We start from the raw sequence: 14,007 nt of genomic DNA on the forward strand, positions 1-14,007 counted from the left end.
CGTGGCTAAGGCTGCCTGAGGAGGAATGGCCCAGTAATATGATTGTGGGCATAGAGTCCTATTGTCAGGAAGAGGGGAAAGGGGTAGTGATGACAGTTGGTAGTTCTACCTCATGGGTTCTGGAGTACTTTTCGAAGTATACCAAGATGGTGAGGATGGTGGCATGGATATTCATATTTGTGAAGAATAGTGCAAAACAAACAAATGAAAGGTATAAAGGGAAGCTAACAGTGCAAGAAATAGAAAGGGCTGAAAAGGATCTTATACAACTGGTACAAGAGGAAACGTTCACAAAAGAAAGCGTTTTTATTTTGAAACTTCTATGTGTCTTCAAGGATGCAGAAGGAATCCTGTGGCTGAAGACGAAAATTGTGGAAAGGAAGGACGATGATAACTTCAAATGCCCCGTTATCTTGCCAAACAAGCATAAACTAGTTCAGCTTTTGATTCAGGAGGAACATGAAAGACTGTTTCATAGTGGACTCATATACTACTAGCTCACCTGAGACAGAGATACTGGATACTGAAAGGTCGAAGAACTGTTAGAAATGTGATTGCATCATGCAAGAAATTCAGACGACATGAAGCCAAAGGTATGGTTCCAGAAGTACAATTCCCTCTCCCAGAAGATAGAGTGAAGGGCGCATCGGTGTTTGAAGTTGTGGGAACAGACCTTGCAGGTCCACTGATCCTCAAGAGAGGATGGAAGTTGTGGATTGTACTATTCACTTGTGCCGTGTATAGGACAGTACATTTAGAAATAATAACCACTCTGTCAACAAATGGGTTTATTATGAGTCTTCGTAGGTTCATTGTGCAAAGAGGAAGGCCAATGATAATTTACAGCGACAACGGAAGCAATTTTGTTGGGAGTAATAACCTGCTCAGATCCATTGACTTGAGCAAGATAGAAGAAGACCACTCATTGCTACGAATTCAGTGAAAGTTCAACCCTCCAACCGCTGCCTGGTGGGGAGGTTGGTGGGAATGGATCGTCCAAAAAATCAAAAGAGCCCTTCATCGTGTGCTAGGAAGAACATCTTTAAACTACGAAGAACTACTGAGTATAATATGTGACTGTGAGGCTCTGATAAACTCTCGACCTCTCACTTACATGTCAGAAAATCCTGAAGATTTGAGTCCAGTCACGCCTAGCATGTTTCTGCAAGACATGTTCAATGTGAGTACTCCTGATTTGGACTTGATAGATGAGAAGTGTTTATCAAAAAGGACGAGTTATATTCAGCAACTACGTCAGGACTTGAGGAAGCGATTCATGGATGAATATCTGGATCAGTTTGTACATTGTCATCATAAATCATGTGTTGAAACAATAAAAATCAAGGAATGGGCCATCGTGCTCATTCGTTGCGACCAGAAGAGGCGGATCGAGTGGCCTATTGCCAAAGTGCTTGAAGTATATCCTGGAAGAGAGGGGTGGTACGAGTGGTACGGTTGAAGACTTTTTCTGGTGAACTTACTCGGCCTTTACAGAGACTCTACTTGCTGGGAGGCAACAATCAAGGGGGGAGGATGTGAGAAACCAGTGATATGTGTTCCTTGTGTTGTTTACTTTTTTGAAGTTGGTTATGTACTCATTGGAAATGGGGGACTCTGGGAGTGTGTAAAAAAGGAAAGTGGTGCGATTGTTTGTGGTTTGTAAAGGTCTGGAGAATTAAACCTTGTGTGAAAATATGTTCTGCGTTGTGAACTGTGTTTACATGTGTAGATAACGTCCTGTAGTTATACATGTTGGTGCAAGGATCTGTGACACGAGTAGTGCGCGACTGTCTAACCCAACACAGATGGCTCACCGTGAAACATCTAGTGACGAGGAACGTACGAATTTGTAAAACATCGAAACGAAATAACGATATTGAAAGGACAGGGAAATGGCTGGCAACCACGCATTACTTAACTGATAGCCAGCGTCCCTGTTAAACTTTTTTGGATTTCTATGTATTTCCACAGCTTCTCGTATATTTCTGGACGTGCAGTGTCTAGTGAGAGTAAGAGCTCGAACGTCATGGAGAACGACGTGAAGACCCGAGGTCAGGGCGTGCTCAACTATTGCTGATTTGTCTGATTGGTTGAGACAGATATTTCTTTGGTGTTCCTTGACGCGAGTCCCAATGGATCGACATGTGTAGCCAATGTATACCTTGCCGCAAGTAGAGGTAATTTTGTACACCCCAAGCTGTAAAGTGGGGACATTTTCCTTGCTTTTACATAAAATGTGAGCAATTTTGGTGACGGTGCCAAATAAGGTTCTGATGTGTTTGCGGAGGACCTTGGCAATTCGGTCTGTGGTCTTGTGGATATAAGGCAGGTAGGCAGTTCCCTTTACTGCTTCTTTCTGTGAACTTTGTTTAGTTGTCCCTCTGGGATACAGGGCTCTATGAATCTGTACATCGTTGTACATCGTTCTTTCCTCGTATATTCGAAATAGATATTTTACTAAACTTAAATATCTCAATTCTTTGAATATAGAGGGTACAGGGGGCTCGTCACTTCGCTTTAATATTCGAAATGAAGAATAGTTTACACCTCGATACTTTTATATTCAAAATAGTGCAGTGCGTCGTTCATTCTATTTGCTACGACTTACGTCTGACATTTCATGTCATTATCTTGTACGGAAGGTAATAATAATAATAATAATAATAATAATAATAATAATAATAATAATAATAATAATAATAATAATAATAATAATAATTTCGTGGGTCTATTTCTAGCCTAGTGCAGCCCTTGTAAGGCAGACCCTCCGATGAGGGTAGGCGGCATCTGCCATGTGTAGGTAATTGCGTGTTAATGTGGTGGAGGGTAGTGTGGTGTGTGCGTTGCAGGGATGTTGGGGAGGGCACAAACACCCAGCTCCCGCACCATTATAATTAACCAATGAAGGTTTAAATCCCCGACCCAGCCGGGAATCGAACCCGGGACCCTCTGAAGCGAAGGCCAGCACGCTGACCATTCATCCAACGAGTCGGACTGTACGAATGTAAATGGCTGATTAATGAGCTACAAATGCCTTCTAATTTTCGTACTGTACGTAGGTATTTCATCGATGATACGTTTGTCACAAGACTTCTGCCACATACCCTTAGCATGTCTTCCTTTTGGAGGAGTGACGGATCGCGACGCCTTGTAGTCCTTCAGCCCCGTTTGTAGGGCCTTGATGACCGCGGTCTTTACTGCTAAACCATTTCGCTTTTCTCCTTCCGATATCTATAAGAAATAAGAATATACATTGTGAATATTTAATTACTAGTCTAGATCGGACACTTGTAATAAATAATTTACGGTAACACTGAACTAGCTAATTACTATTTTATTCCCTAGTGGAGTTAACGAGTGATCAATCGTCACATGGAAACGTAGTCTATATTTCTATGTAGTCGGAGTTTAGTGCTGCCAACTCATGAATTTGAAAGTATTGTATCTTCTCACTATCAATAATATGGGAACATTGTAACACGTCGATCGCGTAATAGTTCAATGGTTGTTACCACATCACTACTGTCTTCATAAACAACTAATGTGGCTCTGGGTAACAAATCGATGATACTTGCCATACTTGAAGAAATAGTAAATAATAGCTGTAGCTTTAACTACACATACATGAATATTCAAACCACATTCGATTTAAAACTCTGTGCTCGGGAATTGAAGAATATAGGGTACCACCACACTACGTGAGAGTATTCCCCGTGATATATACTGTAAAGCAAACCATGTATAACACGTTTCTTGCTAAGGCACTATTAGGACGAAAAACAAAATCCGTCAAATTTTAGCAGTAATTTTTCACACTCATGACTTGGAATACGAGACAAGTGATTGTAAAAACGGAAATATAAATGTCACTGTAACAATGGCATCTCGGTATTTTACCATAAATGCATGTTTTTAGCCGGAAATAAAACCTAAAATGAACATCATCATAATTAAAGTAGTTATTCCCCTCCCTGAAGGTGAGCCATCTAAAGGGTAACACCTTCTCTCTGGCCGGGAGATTTTGGGCAGGTTCTGAGGGGCAAAAGAGGGACAAGGCGGAAGACAGCACCAGGTGATGTGTGCTTGTTTACATGTGACGTGAGCATTTCACTAGAAGCCAGATGGTCATGTAACTGCCGTCCGGCTCCATGGCTATATGGTTATTGTGCTGGCCTTTGATCGCAGGGGTCCCGGGTTCGATTCCCGGCAGGGTCGGGAATTTTAACGATAATTGGTTAATTTCGCTGACACGGGAGCTGAGTGTATGTATCGTCTTCATCATCATTTCATCATCATCACGACGCGCAGGTACGGGAGTCAAGTCAAAAACCTGCACCTGGCGAGCCGAACTTGTCCTCAGACACTCCCGGCATTAAAAGCCATACGTCATTTCATTTCATTTCATTTCATTTCATGTAACTGCCGGCTGGCACGTGTGCGGGCATGTAAACTGACGTTCATTAGAAACTAGTGACCAGAAATATTCATTTTAGGCCAGGAAATATGTACAGCACTCAGAACTACCCAGTACTGACTTTCTTTTTCCCTTTCATTGGTCAGAACAAGGCCATGTAGAAGCTAAGCACATGCTCATAACTGCAAAGCGAGGGGGAGACAGACAGATAGAGAGACAGATAGATAGAGATGGTTAAGATAATAATAGCAATATTGTTTGCTTTACGTCCCACTAACTACTTTTACTGTTTTCTGAGACGCCAAGGTGCCGGAGTTTAGTCCTGCAGGAGACCTTTTACGTGCCAGTAAATCTACCGACACGAGGATGAATATTTAAGCACCTTTAAATGCCACCGGACTGAAATAGAAAAGCACAAGATGTGTCAGAATACTGTACAAAATGATGACTCTTATTTTCGTGAGTATAGACCGTATATATTACATTACTTTAGTACTTTCGCTAGCGCTGTCAAAAGAAAAACTACTATTTTTTGTACTGAAATATGAATTTTGAACGCGACAAATTAAGATGAAACAACGTAACCTTCACTAAAAGCTTAGAAAGACGATTCGTGTTTCATTTTTCTTAATATAATTATGGGCACAGGCTAGAGTAAAGTGTAGCTTCCACCGAAGTCCCAGTCAACATCCATGGCTGTGACAATATGGAAGCTGCTGGGGTATGAGTAGCGCTGAGTAATGACATTCAGAGCACGACTAGTGCATCTGAGTGTTACGAAAGGTGCTGCTCATAGGGTCAGTCGTGCTGCAATAGTACTTTCTGACCCGGTGAGGAAAGCAATGGCAAACTACCTCACTCCTCATCCTGCCTAGTACGCCTAATTTTGGTGCTGTCATTGGTTTTTGGGGTTTCCTTATAACCGCATAACCTTTAGTGGTGCTATTTGAGGATCCAACCAGTCTCTGGGCTGATGATCTAACAGACAAACAATTATGGGAAATGGGAGAGAAATGAAATGGCATAAAATGATGTCTTAATGTAAAGTACAGAGAGATACAAAGACTTTTTCCTCAACCAAAAAAAAATAATAACAACAAAAAACAACAACTGGTAGGTGACTTGTAATAACGAAGAATAAGATGTTCTCGCAATGTCATAATGAACGGTTTTAAGGAAACAAAAGAGTTTATTCTGTATGAAAAAAGGAAATAAATAAATTGAACGCTTCCTACGCAAGAAGATATGAATGGACTCTTCAATTTAAAAAAAATAAAAATGAAAGGTAAACCTGTAGTGTATTTCTGTTTTAAATACTATATTATTTAACTGGATGTAACTATGGGAACAATTGGATTATAAATAAATGTATGATATCGTCGCTCCACCGGTAAAACGTTGTATTCCACAATGCTCTTCCTATCGATTATTCTCCTTAAGTCTGGTCACGCCTCTCAGCCACGTATGGATATGCAGTCCACCAGAGCAATTTTTTTTGTGTTTATTTTCCTATGCCCATGTGTAAATGAAAATTAACCTTACTGTACCGTACTATACGAATGTATGTTTGCATTACGTATTTACGCACTCCTAGTGTATAATGCATGTAAGGTTCATTTTCGTTTACTCGTCGGCATAGGAAAACGAACATAACGGACATTGTTTTGATGGACTGCGTATCCATATGTGGCTGGGAGGCGTAACCAGTCTTAAGAAGAATAATGGATAGGAAGAGCTTTGTGGAATACAACGTGTTACCGGTGAAGCGACGATATTAAGTGCTTTCATTGAATCTAAATCAAACATAATAAACTACATCGTGCACATTTCTTCGCAATGAACTTACACTTAATTGTTTTCCTTCATTATGGAAACCCAGTATAGGCCGCGTGCGAATGAAGCTGTTTGGTACTCGTGGCGCCCCGGGTGGCAAGGAAGGGCGAACCTATACGGAAGAGTAGCGAACGCACGTCGTAGACAATCATTAGAGAAATGGAACCCGGCTTATTTCGAGAATTCTACAGAAAGGAAAGTAGAGAAGTTGAATGACAATCCCGGTATTTTTCACGTAGAAGAAAGATCGGGATAAACATCAAGCCTGTATTGAGGGGAGACAAATATTAATAAATCACCGTGTATTGTGAAGATTAAAAAATCAGATTTTGTTGCATACTTCTATTTATTGATTCACTTCAACCTCAGCATTGAGATTTAAAGCAAATTTGGGGAGAAAATAGACAAATAATGTTTATGGGCTCGAGGGGGAGGGATGAATTTAATTGTATTTAATAAATTTCTCCAGGCGAAAAAGCTAGAAAACAGACATAACAAATAAATACTGTAGATGACTCTACAAAAGATCAAAGTATTAATTTTAAAGAAAGAAATCACACACGTAGGCTTATCGCATAACTCTCACTCAACACAAGACAATTACGCACTGATTTAAAGACTAAGAACGCACACGCAACAAATAAATACTGCAGATTACTTCACTACAGAAGTGAGCTGCCAACGGTTCACAGAGTGAGGGACTATACGAGGCTTATACCAAAGCAGCAAAGAAAAGGAAAATGAAAGAAGGCAACGAATCGATGGCTGTTCCTGCCATTGTGCTTCCTCCCTACAAATGTATTTAGGAAAAATATAATGTTATGTTTTTATTTTAATGACTCACGGGCAAAAATGCCTTATCATTTTATACATCTTTCATAAAACATTACAAAGTACAGTAGGCTACAATATCCCCCCATCACAAGGAATTATGGATGTTTCAGCGGGGGTGTGTTCACTCCTAGTAGGTCATAAGAGCAATACTATTTTCTTAACGTGGAATGAATAATAGTAATTCCATTTACTGTTTGAATTTGAGGTCAGAAATAATCTAAGTAGGTCTGCATACACAGGGCTCTCAGTATCTCTTCAAAGCATTCATTTTACAAAATGACGGATGTAAATACCGGAATTGTTCGTAGCTATCCTCGGTTTTTCAAATTTCATGATTAGTTTTATAAGATTTAGTCCACTCATTCCTTCTGATCACATTTTTTTTGTCGTTCGGAAGCTTGAAAAACCTTAGTTCCATGAGGAGAGTTGCTGTACGTAAATTTACACCTAACTCCCGGAACAAAAATTGTAGTTACTGTTAGAAATAGTGGAACCACAATCAATTTTGGACGTCATATTATAGGAGATAGAAGCTAATGTAAAAAAAAAAACCGCATGCAACAATAGAGGAAGCAAGCATTGCTCTCCCAATTAGGAACTCCATGTTTGCCGCCAGAGCGCATCACCATCCATTCGCACGAGGCCTATAGCCAGAATGTGCAGCCAGATTGCAAAACACACAGAGGTTCTGATGAACAAGAAAGAAAGGAGGCGGAAGTGCGGTGAGGAAGCAATAAGAGAACAAAGCCACACTTGAAAGACGAACACATATGACGTTCTCCCCACCTGCTTCTTCTCCATCCGCAGAGGTGGCCAAAATCTGCGCCCAAACGTTACCTGTTTCCCTTTCCATCCGGAATTATTCTGACCGCGAGTGTACCAGTAGCGGTGATGTTGCAGTTTACAATGCAGAGCAACCACCGTTTTATTTAAAACTGTAAAACTACAGACACGGAAGTTAACATCGGTCACCGAGTGAGTTGGCGCTGCATTCGGGAGATAGTGGGCTCGAACCCCACTGTCGGCAGCCCTGAGGATAGTTGTCCTTCGTTTCCCATTTTCACTTCAGTCAAATGCTGGGGCTGTGCCTTAATTAAGGCCACGGCTGTTTCTTTCCCACTACTAGCCCTTTCCTATCCCATCGCCGCCGTAAGACCTACCTGTATCGGTGCGACACAAAGCAACTTAAAAACATCGATCAATTCTCTTGCCATTTTGGAAGTTTTATTCTGGCGGTAGAAGTACTTTCAGCTCTGTATAATTGATACAAAGCATTATGGCAAGTGAATTTCCTGTAAAACGAGAGAATCGGCTGCGTGTTAAGCACTGTGCAGCTGTAAGCTTGCGTTCATGGAACCCCACCGTCGAGATCCCTGAGGATGGTTTTCTATGCCATTTTCACAACAGCCAATATAAAAAATATGCCACGGCCGCTTCTTAAACCCACCTATCCATTCCCTATCCCATCGTCGCTGAAAACCAGAATATGTTAGTGCGACATTAAATCCCAATTAAATATAAAAGAATCTCGTGTCGGCAGTATAAGGTAAAATAGACTCGTGCAATAGCTATGTTATCTTCTAACTCACAAATTCTCCATTACACTGTCTCGACCGGGCAAGTCGACTGTGCGCTTAGGAGCGCGCAGCTGTGAGCTTGCATCTGGGAGATAGTGGGTTAGAATCTCACTGTCGGCAGCCCTGAAGATGGTTTTCCGTGGATTCCCATTTCCAAACCAGGCAAATGCTGGGGCTGTGCCTTAATTAAGGCCACGGCCGCCTCCTTTCCCCACTTCTAGACTTTTCCTATCTCATCGTCGCCATTAGACCTATCTGTGTTAGTGCTTCTTAAAGCAAATTGAAAAAAACAAAACAAAAAAACAAAAAAAACCAAGACACTGTCACGAATATTTTCTTCCTAAAGTGATTTATGAAAGAATATTGAATTTTTTGTTCTTACCTTGAATGCGAAAGTGCTCTCCGTGTTCCGGAGCATACGGTTGATGTACTCTAGGTTGCTGAATGCCGCCATCCACGGTATATAGTGGGTCTCTCGATACAAATAGCGCGTCACGTTGAATGCTATCGAGTACGGGAGCAGCTCAGCTCGCGCCAAGTCCATGGCATCATCCAGGAGTAGCGCACGGTTCAGTTCTGGGATGCTAAGGTACTGGTCGCTATCTAGGTGATCGGCAAGCAGCAGCCAGTTCCTCGTGTCGTAGTTGACGCGATAAAGACCTGAAATATTCGATAAATATAGTAATGTTATTAGTTAGAGACACCAGGAAGTGGAATATTGTCCCACAAGAGCAGGCCCCGGGCAACTCAGGGGTCCGGGCCCCTAAACCCGGTCTGTCCCTTAATTAATTTAGACAAGAACTGCGAACCTGAAGGTTATTTTATAACCAAGACTTATCTAAATATCAGCCCTTGGCGGCAGAGTTTGCACCAAAAATTGGTGTAATAATGGTGTAAAATTGGTAAAAAGTTTCAATCGGTGCAAACGTTGTGTAATTATTTGTGGTGATAATTTGGTGCAAACGCGACAATGGATGTACCGATTTAAAACCAATGAAAATTGCACTAAAACTGCACCAGTTACACCTCATAATTTTTTCACATTAATTTACACCATTTTTACACCAACAAAGTTAGTGAAAGAGAAGTGACACCATAGTTACACCATAGTTACACATTGGTCAAACAATTTCTGCACCAAGTTCACGCCAAAAATACACCAAGATTTTCTTTCAACTATCTTTATTGCAAACACCACTGTTGAACCAAATTTCCTTCAAAAAGTCCGGCTCCATGGCTAAGTGGTTAGCGTGCTGACCTTTGGCCACAGGGTTCGATTCCCGGTAGGGTCAAGAATTTTACCCATCATTCGTTAATTTCGCTGGCACGAGGGCTGGGCGTATGTGTCGTCTTCATCATCATTTCATCTTCATCACGACGCACAGGTCGCCTACGGGAGTCAAATCAAAAGACCTGCACCTGGCGAGCCAAACATGTCCTCGGACACTCCCGGCACTAAAAGCCACACGCCATTTCATTTTTTCCTTCAAAAAAATATACCAAAGATTTGGGTGCATTTGTGGAATCACCTTGGTGTTATTTTAGTGCAGTTTTCTTTGTATTTACCCCACAAATAAAATGGTTCGAAATTGGTATATTCTTGGTGTAAAGTTGGTGTATGTTTGGTGTATCTTTCGAAACGAGCATTGTGGTACATGTAGGGAGTAAACTTTGTGCCACTTTGCTGCGAAGTTAGTGTATATTTTTTCGCATTTACCCCAAAAAATAAAGTACAAAATTGGTATAAAATTGTTAGCAACAGCAAAAACAGCAACAACGCTAACGTCATACTTCTCTGGTGCCCACTGACACACGCTCAACCTTAATTTGTTTCTTCACTTTTTAAACAACAAAATTTCGTATTCATATTGACATTTACATTTATATAAAGTTTAAATTTTTATTTTTTGCTTCCGGGCTCCTGGGAATATGCCCCCTCCTCCGCGTCCCATTGTCGCCGGTCCTGCCCATGAGTTCTTTCACCTGCTGGTAGATCTACTGACACGAGGTTGGCACATTTTATTAATTTCAAATATCAACTGCTGAGTTCAATCGAACCCAACGAGAAGGGCTCGGAGACACACCGCTAAGCTGTCCGACAAGCAAACATTCTGATGGGAGCAGATACAAATTTCATTGATTTTTATTTAATCGAATGTAGGATATATTCGTGCGAATTTTGGACGCTCGAATGCAATAAATTTGTGAGATAAATTGATTTAAGAAATGGAGTGAAGAGAGTAAGACTTTTGATAATCGAAGTTCTTACGTGAATTTATGTTTCGTTTTATTCATAAGACTTCCGTCTGCAATCAGCGACATACTGTAGACTCTTCAGCTGTGACAGAGATTTGTTTATTCTAATCCCTTACTCCTCGTCCTCTATATGAATATTTGCCCCATTTTGTCCTCTTGAATTCGAACTTTATCTTTCCTACTTTCAAAAGCTCCAATCACGATTATTCGTCTACTTATGTCATTCCACGCCAACGCTCCACAGACAGCTCGAAACAGACCACATAGTCGAGCATCTTTTCTCCTTACTTACAAGTCTTCCCAGCCCAAAGTTTGCAGCATCTTCGTAACAATACTGTTTTGTCGAAAATCATCCAAAACAAACCGTAATGCTTTTCTTTGAATGTTTTCAATTTCTCGTGTCAAATAGTCCTGGTGAGGGTTACATACATTGGAGCCATACTCTTGACTGCGGTCTTACCAGAGACTTTCACGCCCTCTCCTTTACATCCTTTTACTACAACCCCTAAATACTCTCGCGTGGTATGTAAAGCATAACACCACCCACATTTCATAACTGTGGTCTTTTCACATTGAATACAAATGACTTCTCAAATTATTAAATCAGTAGTCAGTTATATCTTGAAAATAGTGCGAGGAGTGATTTAATAAGAAGGCACCAAATAACAGAACAATCTTTCTTGTCGTCGATAAGTTCCGTCAAACGGGGTCAGTCTTATATCAACGAACGAGGACAGCATGGCGCCCAAACACCGTCACCTTAAACGAGAATCATTTACGACTTCTCCTACAGGTGTTGCAGTCCTCAAAACGTAGTCTACGACGAACATTGCTGGAACTCGGTTTGAGCGATAGGCATCTTCGGCGGATGTTTAAAGAGCTGGGTGGATTTGCATACCGCATTCAAGTTGCTCAGAGTCTAAGAGAAAGGGAAGGATGAGCCCGATTTCAGTATAGCAGGCGAGTGTTGCCCGTGACGTACGACGATCCAGATTTCTTCTGCAATATATGACTGGGAAGCCTTATTAATCGTGATGATTACATCAAATGACAGACGAATATAACTTTTTGAAGGGTTTGAATGGCCTGATGTTGTTATAATTTCATTTTGAGAACATACTGTATTAAAGCAATTAAATGACATCTTAAAATCGTTTATTTTGATGCATAGCATATTAAACTAATATAATTATTTACGGGTGTTATGGAATTTACGATAAAATCTTGACACAAACATACAGTATGTCGTAACCTAAAATTTTAATTTTTTTATTAATGGCAATCGGGGTCTTGCCTTCAGCCGAGAACATGTTTGTACACTGATTGATTTGTGTAATATGACCAAAGTAATCACATAGTTCTTTTGCTTATCTCCATACCTGAAAAGAAACTTTCACAGAGAAGCAAACTATAATAAACCACTCACACTGCCATTTGAACACTAATCAGCAATTTATACAAAAGTTCATAAGTAGCGTAGCTGAGAAAATTTAGTATATTTGGTATGGTAGTCGGCAACGCATTATGTAGGGATACGAGTGCCTACAACAGAGCCGTAGACCACACAATACTACAATTGAAGAAAACATGGTTTGTGACCTCTTCAGCGTTGTTGCAGTAGGAACAAGTAGGTGACTGAACAACCCGAAAGGCTGTGTGAATCGTCCATGATTTAATTTAAGTTGTGCGATTGTTGTAGTAAAATTTGTGGAGCACGGATGCTTCTGGTACCAATTCACAGAGGAAATTATAGGATGCACTTATTTGTAGCCCCGTCCTCGCATTTATGACGAGGCCTCCTATTCTTCTTTCCAACAGATTAGCAACCTTTTATTCATAACAAGTACGTAGTCAGGTGATGGGACAGTGGTGTAATCCTGTCGCCCATTGGTGGAGGCAGACTTAGACTATTGGCCTATTCATTGACAAGAAAACCAATACGTAACTTTATCCAAACCAGTGTCACACTCTTGCCCATCGGTAAGATGAAAACGTCGAACAGTATCGGTGATTTCATAGACTGGAAGAGTGGATGTATTAAGAGCAAGAGAATGTTGCAGTTCTTACAATTATAACTGAATACTGTTCCACTGTTATTGGGTGACACCATGTTGCTGCAATTGCGGTTAGTTCCTCAGTATAATATATCGAGGCCATACCGGGCAGTTTAAACTCTGCATATTCAGTATATATCTGGCGGATATCATTCCCCCGAGACGGGAACCGTTGTAATATAATAGCATTTAGAGATATGGTACATCTAGTCGAACATCACCTTGCTTGACAGTAGTAGCATACATTGTATTAACATTTAGACGGATTGGTGAAGTGGATACGGCTTTCCTGAATCCGTTAGTCGTTACGAATTCTCGAACGAGGAAGGGTCAGCTTCCTATGCCAGTATATTTAGGTCTATGCGGCGTTGGTGAGTTGTATGATTTTCTTCACTTAAACGTTGTTACTAACTTGATGTACTGTACAATAATAACAAAAATTAAGTCTGAAATGGTCCACCTTTTCAATACTATATTACGTAATGTTTGCATCACTTTTTTTACTTGAGGAATTAGTTTCAGCCTGTCCGACTCGTTGGCTGAATGGTCAGCGTACTGGCCTTCGGTTCAGAGGGTCCCGGGTTCGATTCCCGGCTGGATCGATGAGTTAAACATTCATTGGTTAATTATAATGATGCGGGGACTGGGTTTTTGTGCTCTCCCCAACATCCCTGCAACGCACACACCACACTAACACGCAGTTACCTACACACGGCAGATGCCACCCACCCTCATCGGAGGGTCTGCCTTACAAGGGCTGCACTCGGCTAGAAATAGCCACACGAAATTATTATTAGTTTCAGCCTTGGCTGGCCATCATCAGCCGTAGGACAAATTTATACAAACACATCTAATAACTAAAACAAATGTACAAACTTACACAAATTCCATTAAAATACAGGCATCTAGGCAGTAGAAATCCTGAAATGAACATTGTACACAGCACTTAAATATAAAATGGAATTAAAAATCCTTGGATGCATTGCACCGTGTTAAAAACACGTTTCCTTAATGCTTCCCGTTAAAACTTTCTTGAGTA

At 40.8% G+C, this 14,007-nt stretch overlaps 1 protein-coding gene across 1 annotated transcript in view; it reads right to left on the reverse strand.

The window, feature by feature from the left end:
- LOC136862082 (aminopeptidase N) overlaps positions 1 to 14,007 on the reverse strand; it is a 266,710-nt gene that overhangs the window by 69,541 nt on the left and 183,162 nt on the right. Inside the window, exon 11 of the mRNA XM_067138861.2 lies at positions 9,041 to 9,318. Within this exon, the coding sequence (XP_066994962.2) occupies positions 9,041 to 9,318 (278 nt within the window). The remainder of the gene's footprint in view (positions 1 to 9,040; positions 9,319 to 14,007) is intronic.

This window comes from Anabrus simplex, chromosome 1, assembly GCF_040414725.1.
Source record: "Anabrus simplex isolate iqAnaSimp1 chromosome 1, ASM4041472v1, whole genome shotgun sequence".
Lineage (NCBI taxonomy): Eukaryota > Metazoa > Arthropoda > Insecta > Orthoptera > Tettigoniidae > Anabrus > Anabrus simplex.